This window comes from Strigops habroptila, chromosome 10 (assembly GCF_004027225.2).
Source record: "Strigops habroptila isolate Jane chromosome 10, bStrHab1.2.pri, whole genome shotgun sequence".
NCBI classification, from domain to species: domain Eukaryota; kingdom Metazoa; phylum Chordata; class Aves; order Psittaciformes; family Psittacidae; genus Strigops; species Strigops habroptila.
The window spans coordinates 23,546,127-23,561,602 of record NC_046359.1 but is presented as its reverse complement, the minus strand read 5'-3'; the positions used below and the strand labels follow the sequence as shown (position 1 = coordinate 23,561,602).

Genomic DNA, 15,476 nt, shown 5'->3' with positions numbered 1-15,476 from the left:
GAGATGCAGTTGCAGCCACTGTGTTAAATTGACTTTTCTTATGATTTACCATATCACTTTTGACCTGCCTGTTGTACTGATCAGTGTTGGTTTGGCAATGACATGTTTATCTCAGGAGGTGCTCCAATACTGAGGATCCCATTCTATACCTATTATTGGAAATGCTATTTAACATGGCATTAATTATGCGTATGTGAGGAAGTGACTGGGAATAACCCCAGTGCAGTTGCTTTACCTGTCTTAAGGTGTTGAAATCCTATTTGTCTGTGATTAAACTCAAAGTGCAGCCAAAATTATGTTATGGGGTTTCAATTTAAAAGTTTCAGTTCTTATGCTTGTAAAAAAATAATGAAATAAAATTATGATTTTGTGTGTTCTCTGAGATAAGCATTCATTGCTGGACATGACGTTTCAGAATCGTTAGGCAACTTCTTTTGTAATCTTGTTTGTTCTCTTTAAACTGTATATTGTCTTCTCTAACTCTTCAGCCCTGAACTCGATAAATTAGTATGTTCCTTTGTTCTGTGAGATGCACGGTCACCTCAGAAGGTGCTATATTAAATAGTAATTTCTCTCTCTTTCAGCCTGAAGGCTTTTCAAGCAGTCTGGCTCCCGGCAAGGATCTTCCTCTTCTTTCTAGTCATTCGTCTTTGTCCCAGAGCAATGACACTGCTCCTTTTGCCTCTGAAGTGGAGAACTTTCTCAAAGGGTTTAATAAAGACTCTGTTGTAGAGTCTGCAAACAAGGACTTGCATGACGGTTTATATGAGTGGAGTCCCCTTTCTGGGACTCCCAAAGATTCTTTCACTTTTGAAGAGAAGTTTGGAAGCTTCTTAAGTCACAAGGAAAAGGTAGAACCCAAGTCAGAGCCTACTGATCGCCCTACTGACTTCCTGCTGCCTCATGAAAGGGCCAGTCAGGATGGCAGTGGTTTCTCCCGAATTCTGGGCATGATGGCTGATTCTGTAAGTGCTCAGGAGAAGAGGAGGCGTAGTTTTCCTGACATTGAGGATGAAGAGAAATTTCTTTATGGTGATGAGGATGAGGACACCAAAACTGAATCTCTGCCCGTTCAGAAGCCTACAGTGAGTTGTGGCAATGAGATAATAAACCAGAAAGTGAGCCCACCTCCTTCTCCTGCTCCGCCTGTCAAGCTGGATCCTTTAGAAGAGCCTAATGCTGAGTATGCAAAGATCCATGACTTACTCAAAACCATTGGACTTGACATTGGTGTTGCTGAAATTGGAAAACTGGCTGTTCGTACCCAGGAACGCCTTCATGGCAAAAAGCTGGCATCTCGTTCTCCTGATCGTCGCTCTTCAGATTCTCGCAGACTGGACCCTTGGGACTTGCGTCGCAGCCGAAGTGACACTCGTTCTCCTGAGTCAGGCCAGCAGCGCTCAGCATCACCTCCAGTCTCTTTCCAGCAGTCTAAAGATGCATGCTCTCTTCAGAAGTCAGAATATATTAAGAACAAGCCGGTGGGACAGGATATACCTCCATGTGCACCAGAACAGTCTCTTCCTCCTGTCCCTCTCATACCCTCAGTTCCACCAGCTCCTGCTGGTTTGCCGCCTACACCCACTTCTGTTTCTCAATATCAAATTCCCAACTATTCCCAGTTCACTCCCACTCAAATGCCCCAAAACTATCCACCTCCCACAATGGCTCCTCCAGGATATGATGCATATGGGCACTATATGGCGTATGCAGCCCCTGGCTGGACCATGTACCCCCCTGCCCAGCAGCCTAATCCTACACTGCCAGAAGCTCATGGTCTTCTTACTATGGCTATGTCAGCGAACCCCACGCGTCCCAATCTCCGAGTGATTGAGACAGTCTCTATGGGAAAGGATGTCCCCGATTTAAAACGAGATGGTTCAGTGCTCGTTCATGTCCCTACCACTCCTGCTCATTCCAAAGTGCCCCTTCGTCTGTCTTCACACCCTCTCAAAAATAACACAGAAAAGATGTCAGATGAGAAAAACCGGGCAGCTCAAAAGCAGAAGGTATGTTACCTATTATTATACAGCAAAATAATGTTGATGGCAGGAGTAGAAGCTTTTCCTCTTCAGGTGCACCTTTTTTTTCCTTGAGTGGCTCCAGTTTAAAAACAGTTGGACTAAATTTCCTTTTGTTAAAGTTTTCTGTGCATTTGTCTCTATTACTCTGTGTCAATTAAAAAAAAAAAAAAAAGTTTAAATTCCCCTAAAGTTGGTCATCCATAGGTTATGGCTGAACAGATAAAATCAAGCACAAAGTTTAAGTTCTTGGGGCCAGCCAGAATCTTACAGAAGAAGAACACATGGTGGCTACAGTTTAGCTTTATTGTGCTGAGCTTAAGGTATTGAAACACCTGAAGATATCTAGATACATAAATACATGAAGAGACAGTATAAAGAAGATGGAGCTGGGCTGCTTTTGGTGGTGGTGTCTAGTGGAAGGACAAGAGACGGTGCGCACAAACTGAAGCACAGGAGGTTCCATCTGAACATGGTACAATAATACCATGGTTACACCTATATTAGACATTCTTAAATATATACTAAAGAATTTTTTCATTCACATGTAATTTTCCTTCTACATTTGTATTAATCATCTCTTACAAGAATCACAAAATCAGAAGAACTTAAGGGAAACTATTCTTTACTTGGTGCATCTTTACACCTGTTTAGGTTATGGGTTAGGTTAGGTTAGGTTAATGTTTTCCTCTTCTAGTTACCTTAATTTGTATGGTGATTAGAGACTAGTGGGGAAGAATATATTTTAAAATAGGAAACTGGGGGTATATAATTGTCAAAGGACTGGAAGAGCCCTGAAGGTTTTTCAGGTTTTCAAACTGGTTTCCGCTCAGTCGTCACTGTTAAAATAAGACCATATAATGGTTTGGGTTGGAAGGGACCTCTAAAGATCATCCAGTTCCAACCCCCTGCCATGGGCAGGGCCACCTTCCACTAGACCAAGTTGCTCCAAGCCCCGTCCAACCTTGAACACTGCCAGGGATGGGGCAGCCACAGCTTCTCTGGGCAACCTGTGCCAGTGTCTCACCACCCTCATTGTAAAAAATATCTTCTTAGGTCCAAAATAAATCTACCCTCATTTAGTTTAAAACTGTTGTCCCTTGTCCTGTCACTACAGGCCTTTGTAAAAAGTCTCTCTCCATCTTTCTTGTAAGCCCCCTTTAGATGTTGAAAGGCCACAATAAGGTCTCCCCAGAGTCTTCTTTTGTCCAGGATGAGCAATCTGAACTCTCTCAGCCTTTCTTCATAGGAGAGGTTTCCCAGCCCTCGAATAATTTTCATGGCCCCAGCAGGTCCATGTCTTTCTTGTGCTAGGGGCTACAGAGCTGAGCACAGTACTCCCGGTAGGGTCTCAGGAAAACAGAGTAGAGGGGAAGAATCACCTCCCTTGACCTGCTGGCTATGTCTTTTGTGCAGCCCAGGATAACAGTTTGCTTTTTGAGCTGCAAGCACACATTGCCAGTCATATCTAATTTTTCATCTACATATGCATATCTGCATTAGAGAGATTCTTTCAGTGTAGCTGTGCTAATGATATATTGTGACTGTAGCTCTGCTAGTAGAAGAACAGCACATGACAGAGGCTGGAAGCTTTTTGCCTACTCAGTGATTATATCACACTCCTGAAAATCAGTCCATGGAAGGATGGACAACTGAATCCAAGAGAGGCTCAAAAGAAGTCACTTTAAATTTTTGGTCTGAGATCACCTCTCTGCTTTTGTTTGAAGTGACTTAAAGAAGGGTGCTTACACAAAGTGCAACACCAGCAGATACGTGAGCTTTCACTGCTCAACAGCTGTGTTGGTAGAACTCCTTCTGGGGCTTATTCTGGGCAAGATCTATGGATCCTGCCCACGTCTACGTTGCCATAGTCGTAGTAATTCTCCAGGAGAGACAAGGCGTTGGGTCAGTTGTTGTTCGTTCAAGGAAGGAGTCAGTAGTAAGCTTGGAGAGTATTATGAAGGTAAAAAAAAATGGCACTTGTTTCTTGAAAAATGAAGCCAAGAAGGAAATTAAAAGAACTTTTCAGGTTTAATTTTAGCATAAGAATCAATGAAAACCAGTGAAAAGCAGATTTCTGAGCTCCTCATGCAAGAGTTTACCTTCCTGAGCAAGAAGCAAACATAATCCAGGTGTTTCATTTCAGACAGTTAAGCCTGCAAAATATGAAATTCGGTGATACAGTTATGGTCAGATTGAAGCAGAAACCTAAATAATAGCTAAAATCAGCCGAAGTCAAAGCAGGAGGCAGGGCGAAGGGCTGTGAGGTCTTTCGTCACTGATGGAACATGCTAGCTGCAGAAATACCGTGTGAGCTTTGGAGAGCCATTTAGCATGATCTTGCTTGCCCCTGTAGAATATAGTCAGCTGAGCCTAAGAGCCTTGGAAAATGGTGCAATAAAAAAGCTGTTTCAGGGAATACACTGCCCAAAAAAAATCACCTTCATATAGGGTTGAAGCGTGAGCACATGATATAGTTACCTGAAGATGCAGAGGAAGAGGTGCATTTGTTGTGTTAGAATACTCAAAAACATTTCAAGAGTAGTAAGCAGGGTTCTGTGACTGGCAAACTGAGGTCCTGCTGTCATTCTTTCAAGACTGATTAACTTGTGTTGGAAAGAGAAAAAAATCCAGTCTGCTTCCAATCTGTTTAGGTGATAGAAGAGAGGGAAAAACTGAAGAATGAACGAGAAGCACGGCAGAAGAAGCTTTACTATCTCAAGACTGAATTGGACAGGCTTCGTAAACAGCAAGGTACAGTGCACACACCACACACCTCTCTCCACTTTTTTTTTCGCACTGGGGTGTATCACAAGTCCTAGTACCTGCTAGGAGATGTGAAGACCAAAATAAGAATAGGCTATAGCTTAGAACTAATATTTTCATACTCTGGGCAATGCAGAACTCTTGAGGAAACAGTGAGCTAATTACTATATTAAAATTATTTATGTCAAAATTGGGCTGTTACACTGAAGCAAGCAGTTGCTCTTGCATCTTCTTTGGCAGCTTGACAAGTTAAATGAATTGCACTTTGTGCATTTTAGTGCTTGTTTAGAAGAAGTGGGAAATGGTAACTGAAGACATGTCATTATGCCTTTCAATTTTTCGTTAATCTTACTTGGAGAAGGAAAAGTCTTCTCTAGACAGAACTAAATTTTTATTTTTAAAACTTTTGTTTGGTCCAAGCAAATACTAATTTCCGTCACCTTTGGCGAGTGATACTTTCAGGTTAGAATGTAGGATTAACTTTAGCTTGTTTGGTCACACAGGGAAATAGTGATAATTAAACTGATTCTCTCTCTTGAGGATTATGATGCCTCTGTTAGAGTTGTATAACAAGGCAGGTATGGTAATGCTGTACTTGAGAGTCAGTTCCATCTTTACAACTTCCTAGTCAAGATTTAGCTGTAATATTTTATATTAGTATTTTACTTGTCACTGAAATAGTTACACAGATCTTTTCGTGTTGCATTTCCAACTCTTCTACTTCCTTGATTGGCTCAGGAGAGATGTTGAGGAAAAAACGTCGTGAGAAGGATGGACACAAAGACCCCTTGTTGGTTGAGGTGAACAGACTACAAGAGAATATTATGAAGGAGATTTCAGAGCTGCATAAAGAATCTGATGCAGCTGACAAGAAGCAGTCCGAGCTCGACAAAGTAGCACAAATCCTGGGGATTAACATTTTTGAAAAACCCCGGAAACCATCTGTGGAAACCAAAGATTCCTCCGAGAAGAACAGCAAGTCAGAAAATGCAAAAAGTCTAGAAAAAACATCTTCCTCCAACAAGGTAAAATCTTCTGGCTTGTGTGCTGATGATTTTCCCACTAAGAGAAGAGGGCACTGGGGAGATAGCTGCTCCCAGACATTTACTAGGGGATCATTTGATGTCATTTGTTTATCACATGTCATATGCTGGTTTTGATGGTGCATGCAGGTGAGAGTCAATGTATCAGTGTTTATAATTTCCCTCAGGGTTTGTGCAGTTCAGTACCACTTACTGGTTCTGATCTTGGTTTTGCTGAGGTGTTGGTTGGATTGAACAGTAGCATGAGTGTTTCTAGCTGTTCAGTCTCAATGCCATACCAGGAGGACAGGTGTTTTTTCTCTACAACATTGCTGAAACGGCTTGTCAAGGAGGAATATTTGTAGCAGCAAAGCTCTCCGCAAATTCGGAGCATGTTGGTCTTCTCACTAGGTGATGATATTAACAAATCAGCTTAACATGATTATTATATACATGCTATGTCTTCTGTCTTAAGAAATGTCACTATGCATCATTATGGTCTCTCTGACATGATCTATGAGTGCTGGATATATCAAAACAGGCTTATCACATTCCAGAAGATAGTTTTTACTTTGGAAGTAGTGTATGACAGTAACATCTGAAAGGTTATGCCTGTATTCAGGACATTGATTATCATGCTTTTCAGATATTTATTCAAATATATAACAGAAATAGCTGATGGGAGATGGTAAATGCTTTTTGTCTAGGCCTTACTGTATATTTTTTACAGAGAGGAAAATCTGTGTATCCTGGTCTTTTCTTTATGCTTCATCCTGGTCTGATTCAGAGAACTCATTAGATGTCTTTCATTTTAAGGCTTGCTTTTGTATTTTGTTTTTGTTGTTTCTTGAAACATCACTGAAGTTTAGTATTCACTTACTTTTACAAATCATTTGCTTCAGTCACCACACTGTAAAGCTAAAGTAGACAGCAATGTCTGTTAAATCCTAAATTGCATTAAGTTATATTGCTTTCTTTTGTTGAAATATGGCATGTGTGAATGTATTTTTAATTATTTTAACTTTCATTGTTTGTATTGTCCAAACCCATAATGACTTGATCCCCTTTTCATAGTTCCTTATTTTAACATGGAAAATACTGAGTTCTGGCCAGGAACGTTTAATAATTTCAGATATCTCTAGGCACATAGGACACTGCCTTTAGTGTCTAAGATTCACCTCGTAATTCTGATTGTTAGCTTTTTTTAATGAAAAGAAATATGGTGCAGGCCTTTTGACACTGAGATCAGTTGGCTCAGCCAAAACTCATGGCGTAAATGTATGCCTTTCTGCTTATTTGCAAGCTGCCTTGTGGTCCCTTGCTGCTGAACCTGTGTCTGTGTGTTGTAGTCACATAGTGCAGAGGTGAGCCTTGGACTAAACAGACAGATCATCCCTTCTGGGCTCTAAACAGCAGAAAATATCAAAGGCATCTTTGAGCTGGAGTTAAGCACAAACTGGGTTTAAAAGTTGACTGTCACCTATCTATATGAGAAACATTGCCCTTTTAAAGTTCTGATGGACATAGTATTCTTATAGGGTATATTGGGTGGGTATATGTCTGTAAGTAACATAAACAATGACACTTGTTAGACATCATGAACATCCTTCCATGCACTTCCTGCAGATCATAAGTTGATCCTCTCATTGTTTAAAAATGTGTCAGCTTCCCTATGTTCTTGCACACACAGTTTCTGCAAATATTCACTGGGTCACTTCATAGTTTGCTACCAAGATTGTATTGGGATATGGGTATCTATGGGGTACATAGTGGCCTGGGTGTCTCTTCATTATTTGATTTACACTGTATGTTGTGTGGGGTGGTTTTAATAGCAGAGAATCTATTTGTGTTTATCTAAGGGAATTTCAAGTACAGCAGATGTTACTTAAGAATTTTGAATCTGCTTAAGTAAACTCGTTCAACATGGATAGTGAATAACTTGGAAATCATGCAACCAACTCAGGTCTGCTAAGTTAACATGCAGATTAGAAATAATATAATGGGCTTTCAGCCGTTGAAAATGTAACTCAAACCTCAAACTACATCTAGTGCTATTGTAATAAAAATTAGCAGGGCTCATTCATCAGGGATTATTTGTTTTGCTATTCTGCAGTGTTAGTTTAGTATTAATTTTGGGTAGAGTCCTGAAATGTTTGTGTATCACTATATGGCGTCTTTCTGTACAAATTAATGTAAGTGCAAATATCACGTGCTTAAATTGCAAGATGCTTCACCTTACATACTTGGGTAATTAACAAAACACCATCTTTCTATTATTGCTAAGAAACAAGTCTTCTGAAGAATTCAGGAACTCTCAAATAATCTGATAAAAGTACTTCTAGTCAACCAATTCTTACTTCTTTTCTTTATTTTGCTTTCATCCAAACTACTTTTACTGTAACTTCTGAATGCTTCTGGGGGAACCATTTTAGGTTTTCTGAGCACTGTTTGGCTAGTATTGTAAATTGGAATTATTCAAATCTTTATGTGAAACCCACGAAGTGGGAAGGGTGCATGCCATAGGGAATTTGTTCCTTTGGTTCCTTGATTACCTACAACCATCCAGCCGTTACATCTGGGAGCCTTATTGGAAGTTCTTCACTGCGGCCATGCAGCATCTTAGTCGGCAGTACCAGCTCTCTGAAACAGAGGAATTAGCCTGGGCCCTGAAAAGCAGGTGATACATATTTTTATTTTTGGTGTGTGTGGCTTCTGCTGGAGGCAGGTTCTGAGTTCTAGAGCATTATGTCTGCCCTGCCTTGTCTTAGAGAAGTATTTCCTTTTGTTCAATTTAGGAATCAAAAACTACTAATGAAAAATCCAGAGGTAGAAGCCCGAAGCCAGCAGAATCCTCTTCACAGTCCTCCAAACATCCTTTCCAGTTGGCCAATATTTATGAATATTATGATGCAGGGAACCACTGGTGCAAAGACTGCAATACCATCTGCGGAACCATGTTTGACTTTTTCACACACATGCATAATAAGAAACACAGACAGGTATGTTGCAGGCTTCCTTCACTAAGTGCATTTCATATTGCTATAAATATTAACACTAAAACATACATCACAGAACTACATTTTACAAGCGAATCTAAAGTAATAAATAAACCCAAGAATTTGCTTATCAAATCCTTCTTTCCCTAATGCTAGATTTAGCAGTTTGTACAACTACTGGTGCATTCCAACTAGTGTAAATGGGGCCTGTGTCCAGTTTGCTCAGGAACTAGTGTTTGATATTTGTGTTCCTTATGTTTACTTGTTCTTTGCTATAATTTACCCTTTTCACAGGTTATTTTCTCATTATAAATTGCAAAAATGGGAGGGGAAAGAGAGGAAAACATAGTTCCTGTAAATATTTGCACGTTGATTTTAATGTTCAGTGTTCTGAAAGGATGTTAAAAAGGAAAAAGACAAGTATACTTGCCTTGCTAGTGTAATATATGAGCCTGTATACCTCTGTCACTGTGCAAATAGACCCTGGATCCTTACAACAGACCTTGGGCTTCGAAGACCCAGAGTGAGACCAAACAAGACTCCATAAAACGCATCGATAAGATAACTGTTCCTGCCAAAGGTATGTTAATTTTTTGTAACTTGTGCATCATCTCCCTTTACCCTCCAGCAGGTTCCAGTTGCTCAGAGAAAGGAATTTCAAAACTCTACTTGTTATAGGAGCACATATAAATACTGTATTATTAGGTAAAAGGCAAATTATTTAATTTCCTGGTTGTTCTTGTGCAAAAGATCATACAGCAAAAGTGTAGGAAAATACAGCATGTTTCCTTCTCTTCTTTTTAGAGTTTAGTTTTTTGGTTTGAATGCCAGGTGACTTTTTCTTTCTCCAGTGTAGTTCTGAAGTGATTTTTGCCAACATGCTAGAATTCAGAACATGACCACAAGAGCTTGCTGTATTTAGGCACATCTTGTGCAGTAGTCCACACAGTCTTGCAACAGACTTTTCCATTCAACACATTTTTAGTACAGTTCTCCCTGAAAAATCACTGATGAGTGCCTGGTAGAATGTGGATACAGAGAATCTGAGAAAGCCATGTGGAGGGGGTTGTAAGTGATTTGAAAACTTATATAAAATCTGAATGTCTAGATAGGCCTGCCAGTGATCAATCTCAGTTTATTAATCTGTTACATACTTCTAGTAGTGCCTGGTAAAGAAGAATCTGCAGTGTGTAGATGACTGCAGCTGGTTCGGTAGGCATAGGGATGAAGCCTTGCTGAACTTCAGTGAAAATATTTGTATTCTTTTTATAAATTAGGTTTAAACAGGTGTATAGTATTTGAACAGACTACACCACAAAGATGGAAAATAGATGAAGACTGTAGGAAATGTTAACCTACTCGAATAGGGGATAGCTGTAATAGGTTGGATAGCTCCGAAATAATTTTTTGAATCATAGTAATCTATAGTAATTCTTCACTTTATGTGTTTGCTCCTGGCAGTGGTGTTTCCCATACCGTAAGCATAAGAAGAGCAGCATTAATTTTTCCAAAAGGAACATTGCTGGAGGTTTTGCTCTTATTCTTTGATACGTTTATCCGGCTTTGTTAAGAGCTTGGCATTTGTTAAGTTTTGTTTCTCTGATCATTTTCTTTGGCCTTTCAGGCTCTGAGTTTCTGATTCCTATCACTGGATATTATTGCCAGCTCTGTCATGAATTTTTTGGAGATCAGATCTCAGCAGAGCAGCATGTGAAAAGTCATCCCCACAATGAGAAATACAAGGTCGGTAGCTGGTGTACCAGGAGTGTAGCTTCTCATGCTAGCTTCTACTTCTTCTGTCTTCCTTTACTGAAGAATGGCACTTGATTCCTTGGAGTATACGTATGTCTTCAGTACATTCTACTGAACTAAATAAGCAGAACTTCCCACTACATAGAGGCTAATCTTTCATCTGCATGAAGCTGAAATGGTGTTTAAGTCCCAGTGTTGATTTTCAAATTCTTCTGTAAAATAACAGCACTGCTGCCACTCAATTCACATTAAATTACAGAATGTGGAGTTTGTAGCATCTCAGTTTCCTGGTAGGAGGAAGTTCTCTACTGTCATAGTGTTGAGATGGCACTTAATGAACAAGTCAAAACTGTTACAGAGCTGAAATTATTTATTTATTTTTCATTGAAACAGTGGCTAAAATTGTGTCATTTATTTCCACAGAAATACATAGATGAAAACCCACTCTATGAAGAGAGGAGAAATCTAGACCGTCAGGCTGGATTGGCTGTAGTTCTGGAAACAGAGCGCAGGCGGCAGAATGAGCTGAAACGGAAACTAGTCGAGAAACAGAAAGAGGAGAAGGACGAGAAGAAACCAAAAATAATAAAGAAAGAGGAAACGAAGGGTATCCCAGAGCTTGGAGAAGGGACTAGTGAAACTCAAGGTAAAATAGATTCTTCTGGGCGAAAAATGGGTATCAAGCTTAAGCTGAAGAAGGAAGAGAAGAAGGAGGAGAAAAAAGAAGAAAAGAAAGAGGAATCTAAAAAGGAATCACCAAGCCAGACTTCCTTTGGGAAATTCAGCTGGAAAAAGACTGAGAGAGACGATAAAACCCCAGCAGGAGCTATTCCAAAGGAGGAGAGTACAGAAGGAAACAAAGAGGAGAACAAGTGTCAGTCTGCAAAACCCCATGTGAAGCCCATTGAAATCAAGCTGTCTGGTAAAACTGTCATTCCACACACTAGCCCGTGGACACCAGTTGTTGTCACATCAACACCAGCAAAAATTCTACCCAATCTACCAGTCCCCACCATGATTTTCAGGAAGTCTACTACTGCAACAGTTAGCAAACCAGCACCTTTGAATACCTTTTTATCCATAAAATCCTCTGGAGCTACCACCAAACCACTGCCTGTGGTAAAAGAAACTAATGCAGACCTTCTGCTTCCCCCAGATATCATCTCAAAAGCTTTTGGAGGAGAAGAAGTAATTTTAAAAGGGGCAGAGGAGGATTTGAAGGCAGCAGAGAAAAGTGAATCTTCTCAGACTTCGGATATACCACCTCCACCCCCTCCTCCAATAGCAGTCCAGCAGACAGCTGTCATCCCCGCAGATGAAGTAGCTCCAGGTGTGTCTGAAAGTGAACAGACAATGCTGGCAATGCCTGTGAGACCCCCTCCACCACCACCTTCAACTGCTTTCAGTGAACAGGCAAAAAAGGTAGAGAAACGAAACTCTTGCTTGGCCACAGCCAATGCTAAAGATCTCTATGATATTTTTTACAGTAGTGGTGGAAAGAGTTCGGCTGACAGCAAGCCTGCCAGTTCTGCACTTCCAAATGGAGAAAACGGTAACCTAACAAAACCTGCAGATATATCTGCAAACCCTAAAACAAATAATAGCTCATCCTCCTCAAAAGAGGATTCTCAGAATGTGGCTACTGAAGTTAGCCAAGTCCACTCAACTGATAAAAGCTCAGAACTGGGGAAAACTGATATTCAGGAGACCTTAATACTTCATAATGACATGAGCCCTGACATTGAAAATGGTATTCAGAAAGATGTAGGCCAAAAATTTCAGACTCTTCTTTCAACAGATGTTCGGAACAAATTGAGAGAAGATTCCTCACATTGTAATAATCAAGTAACAGGGCACTGGGTTCTCAGTGAGAATCAGGCTGAAATGAACAAGAAAACACTTCAGCCTCAGCTATCAGAAATGTCAGTCACAGAATGGCCAGAAACAAAAACTGCTTCTGGTTTCCAGATACCTGCAGAAATGGGACTTGTGGATATTAGAGGTAGAGAGCAGGTAGGCAGTCAGGTATTCTGTGATCTGCAGAAAACAGAGGTCCAAGAGAAGGTTGGACAGGAAGATGCAAATAAAACTGCAGTTACTGACACAAATGTTCCTGGTACATTGGAGAAGGATATAGAGATGAAAGACTGGGAAGTAAAAGAGGTAAAGCCTGAGCTTAGCTTACACCCAAAGACTTTGTTACCTGAAACACAGAATAAAATTCAGAATTTGGGAAACTCCCATTTAGTAGAGGAAAAATTAAGTGATAACTGTAGAACTCACTCAGAAACTGATAGTCCAGGCTTGCTCTGTAATTCTCAAAACACTTCTTCAAAAGAAAAAGCTTTAGTAGCAGTAATGGCAGGGCAGAATTCTATTGATGCCTCCTTAAAAGATGTAAAACTGAAAAATATAGCTTTGGAAGTATCTCATTCAGGAGCCTTTGGCAAAGCTCCCCGATTTTCAGAAACCCAAAGTAAGATTTCAGAACTGACAAGAAGTTCTGGTGAATGGGACACTTCCAGAACTAGTAATGGAGAACAGGTCATCACAACCTGTTCTTGTTCTGAAAGCAGTTGGGATCTATCAGGTTCTCCGAATGTAGAAGTAAAAACTAGTTCTAATGAAATTAGTGCTTCAGAATTGACAGAGGCACAGCCAGACACATGTCTCACCAACACAGAAACTAGAAGCAGCATATCAGAAGCTCAAGAAAATGTTCAACCTGAACCTTCAGGCCATGCAGTGTTAGATAACCAAACCCAAAGGCAGGAAGTTACATGGTTAGTCAACACCAGCTCTGCAAATATTGTTGAACTCAGATCCAGTGTAGAATTAGTAGTTGAAGTTGAAAAAAAATCATTAGGACACACTGGATCTGAGGCAACATTAGATAATGTATTTATCAAAAGAGGTTCAAAAAAAGTAGAGATTGGAGGCTTTTCTAGGGCTCACTCTGATCTTGTTCAAGAGTCAGTAGTTGCTTTATCAGCAGATTTCCATCGGGAGCATCTTTCAGAAGAAGCTGTCCGCGCCCCAGAAACAAAGCATGAGGTTGTAAGAACCTCAGCAGCCAATGACTTTCATCTGAATTCCAGTCACTCAGGATTGAACACTGAGCAATCTGAAAGTCTCTCTGCAGATGTTCATGTGGATAGCAAGAAAGTTTCTTTGACATCAGATGATGTGAAAAACAATGAGTTTCCCTCCCAGAAAGCAGAGCTTGAGCTCAGAAGCGCTGATTTCAGTTTGGGAGATACTAAGGTAAAACATGAATGCTTCAGCATCCTTACAACAGGACTTTTAAATGAGAATATCAGAGAAGTCTCAAAACTAGAAACTATTACATCCATTAGGCTGGAGTCCAGTAAACTTAAGAAGCTAGGCAATGAAAAAACAGTGGGTGAAACAGAGATTACTGATTTTGCTACACTGAGTTCTGCTAGTCGGGAAGATGAATTTTGCACACGGATTTCTGAAACAGTTATGCCGCAGCTTGGATTGCAGTCCTCAAATAGTGACACTACAGAAGTGGTCATGCCAGTTCTAGAAATGCAGGGCATTTCTCCCACATCTGAGATCCTTCCACAAGTGGAGGAGAGCAAAGGTGGTGCTGTCGAGATGCCGTCACTGAGTTGTGACGGGGGCAGCGCAGAAAGTCAGGCTTCTGGGTGCATGGAAACTTTCCTTCCTGGGCTCAGAGAAACACATGGGAAGGAGGGTGGCTCAGGAGGCAAGGGAGCATGCACCATCCTGAGCAAGAAGACTGAGCAAACAGAAACTGCTGACAGTAGTTTGGAAGCTACAACAAAGTCAGGAGTCACTGAAAGCTTAGCTGAAAGCTTAGCAGAAAGCCCAGTGGGTTGAAGTGAACCCAGCCAGTCCCAATATTTGAGGAGCCAGAGCTGGGATTATGTATATGTTTTTCGTTTGGTTTTTTTTTTTTTTTTTTTTTTGTTCCAGTTGAGGGGTTTGGGTGTATTTTGCATCCTGTGGTAGGACTTGACTAAATGGAAACGTACATTATCGGAAACCAGACACATACTTTATTCTGTACATAATTAATTGTGTAAAATGTTTTTTCATGTGAATTTTTTTGCCAGTTTCTTTTCTACACTCTGCTATTAAAATGGAATCTGTCGTTTATAATGCGTGCGTCTTTGTTGTTTATTTTGGGGGCTTTTATTCTTTGACCATTTTTGGATGATTTCCAGCTCACCCTGTTTGTGTCAATAGCACTGAGTAGCCCAGCCACTGGGACAAGCTCAAGAACAGCAATTTAGAACTTGAGGAAATGGAGACTTGCAGAAGAGCTAAAACTGAAAATTTCTTTAAGCTGTAATGCATGGTTTTGTTTACTTTCATTGTTTGAAATGCAAGAATGTGATTAGAGTTGGTTTTGTTTGTTTGTTTATCTGTCTCTGTGATTTGTAATTACTGTCGTATTACATCTGTACTTAAGCTGCTTCATTGTATAGTATAAGCACATGTATGGATGCCACAGCACTAAAGCGAGGGGAGAAAATCTGTCCGACTGGCTTTTGGAGAAGAAGACTAATCGGTAAGGCTCTGTGGCCTGACACCTGGACCAGACATATTGAGGTCACTTACATGATTTGAAATGGGCTTTCTTTCATTGTATTGTGATCCAGTAACTATTTGTGTTAAATCATTTAGCAGCTGACCAGCTCTGAAGAAGCAGAAGACCAGAACCCTGGTGTCAGGAATTGGACTCGCTTCATGTGATACAGACACATGCATGCCTACCCTGAATGGTCGTTGAGCTATCAAAAGCTCTAGTGTGATGGTTCTCATTTGTATAGCTTGTTAAAGACTAAAGTATTGAATGTGTTTGCTTGGATAAATACAACATTTTTATTTGTAAATTGTTTAAAAAATAAACATATGGTGGTCAACAA

General features: G+C 40.3%; 1 protein-coding gene across 2 annotated transcripts in view; it reads left to right on the top strand.

Moving 5' to 3' along the window:
• The window catches only part of ZNF318 (zinc finger protein 318), a 27,415-nt gene extending 11,939 nt beyond the window's left edge, over window positions 1–15,476 (top strand). For both annotated transcript variants that reach the window (XM_030499533.1, XM_030499532.1), the window contains 7 exons: window positions 585–2,009; window positions 4,676–4,775; window positions 5,526–5,812; window positions 8,605–8,808; window positions 9,286–9,385; window positions 10,430–10,548; window positions 10,981–15,476. In XM_030499533.1, the coding sequence (XP_030355393.1) occupies window positions 585–2,009; window positions 4,676–4,775; window positions 5,526–5,812; window positions 8,605–8,808; window positions 9,286–9,385; window positions 10,430–10,548; window positions 10,981–14,424 (5,679 nt within the window). In that variant the 3' untranslated portion in view covers window positions 14,425–15,476. The remainder of the gene's footprint in view (window positions 1–584; window positions 2,010–4,675; window positions 4,776–5,525; window positions 5,813–8,604; window positions 8,809–9,285; window positions 9,386–10,429; window positions 10,549–10,980) is intronic.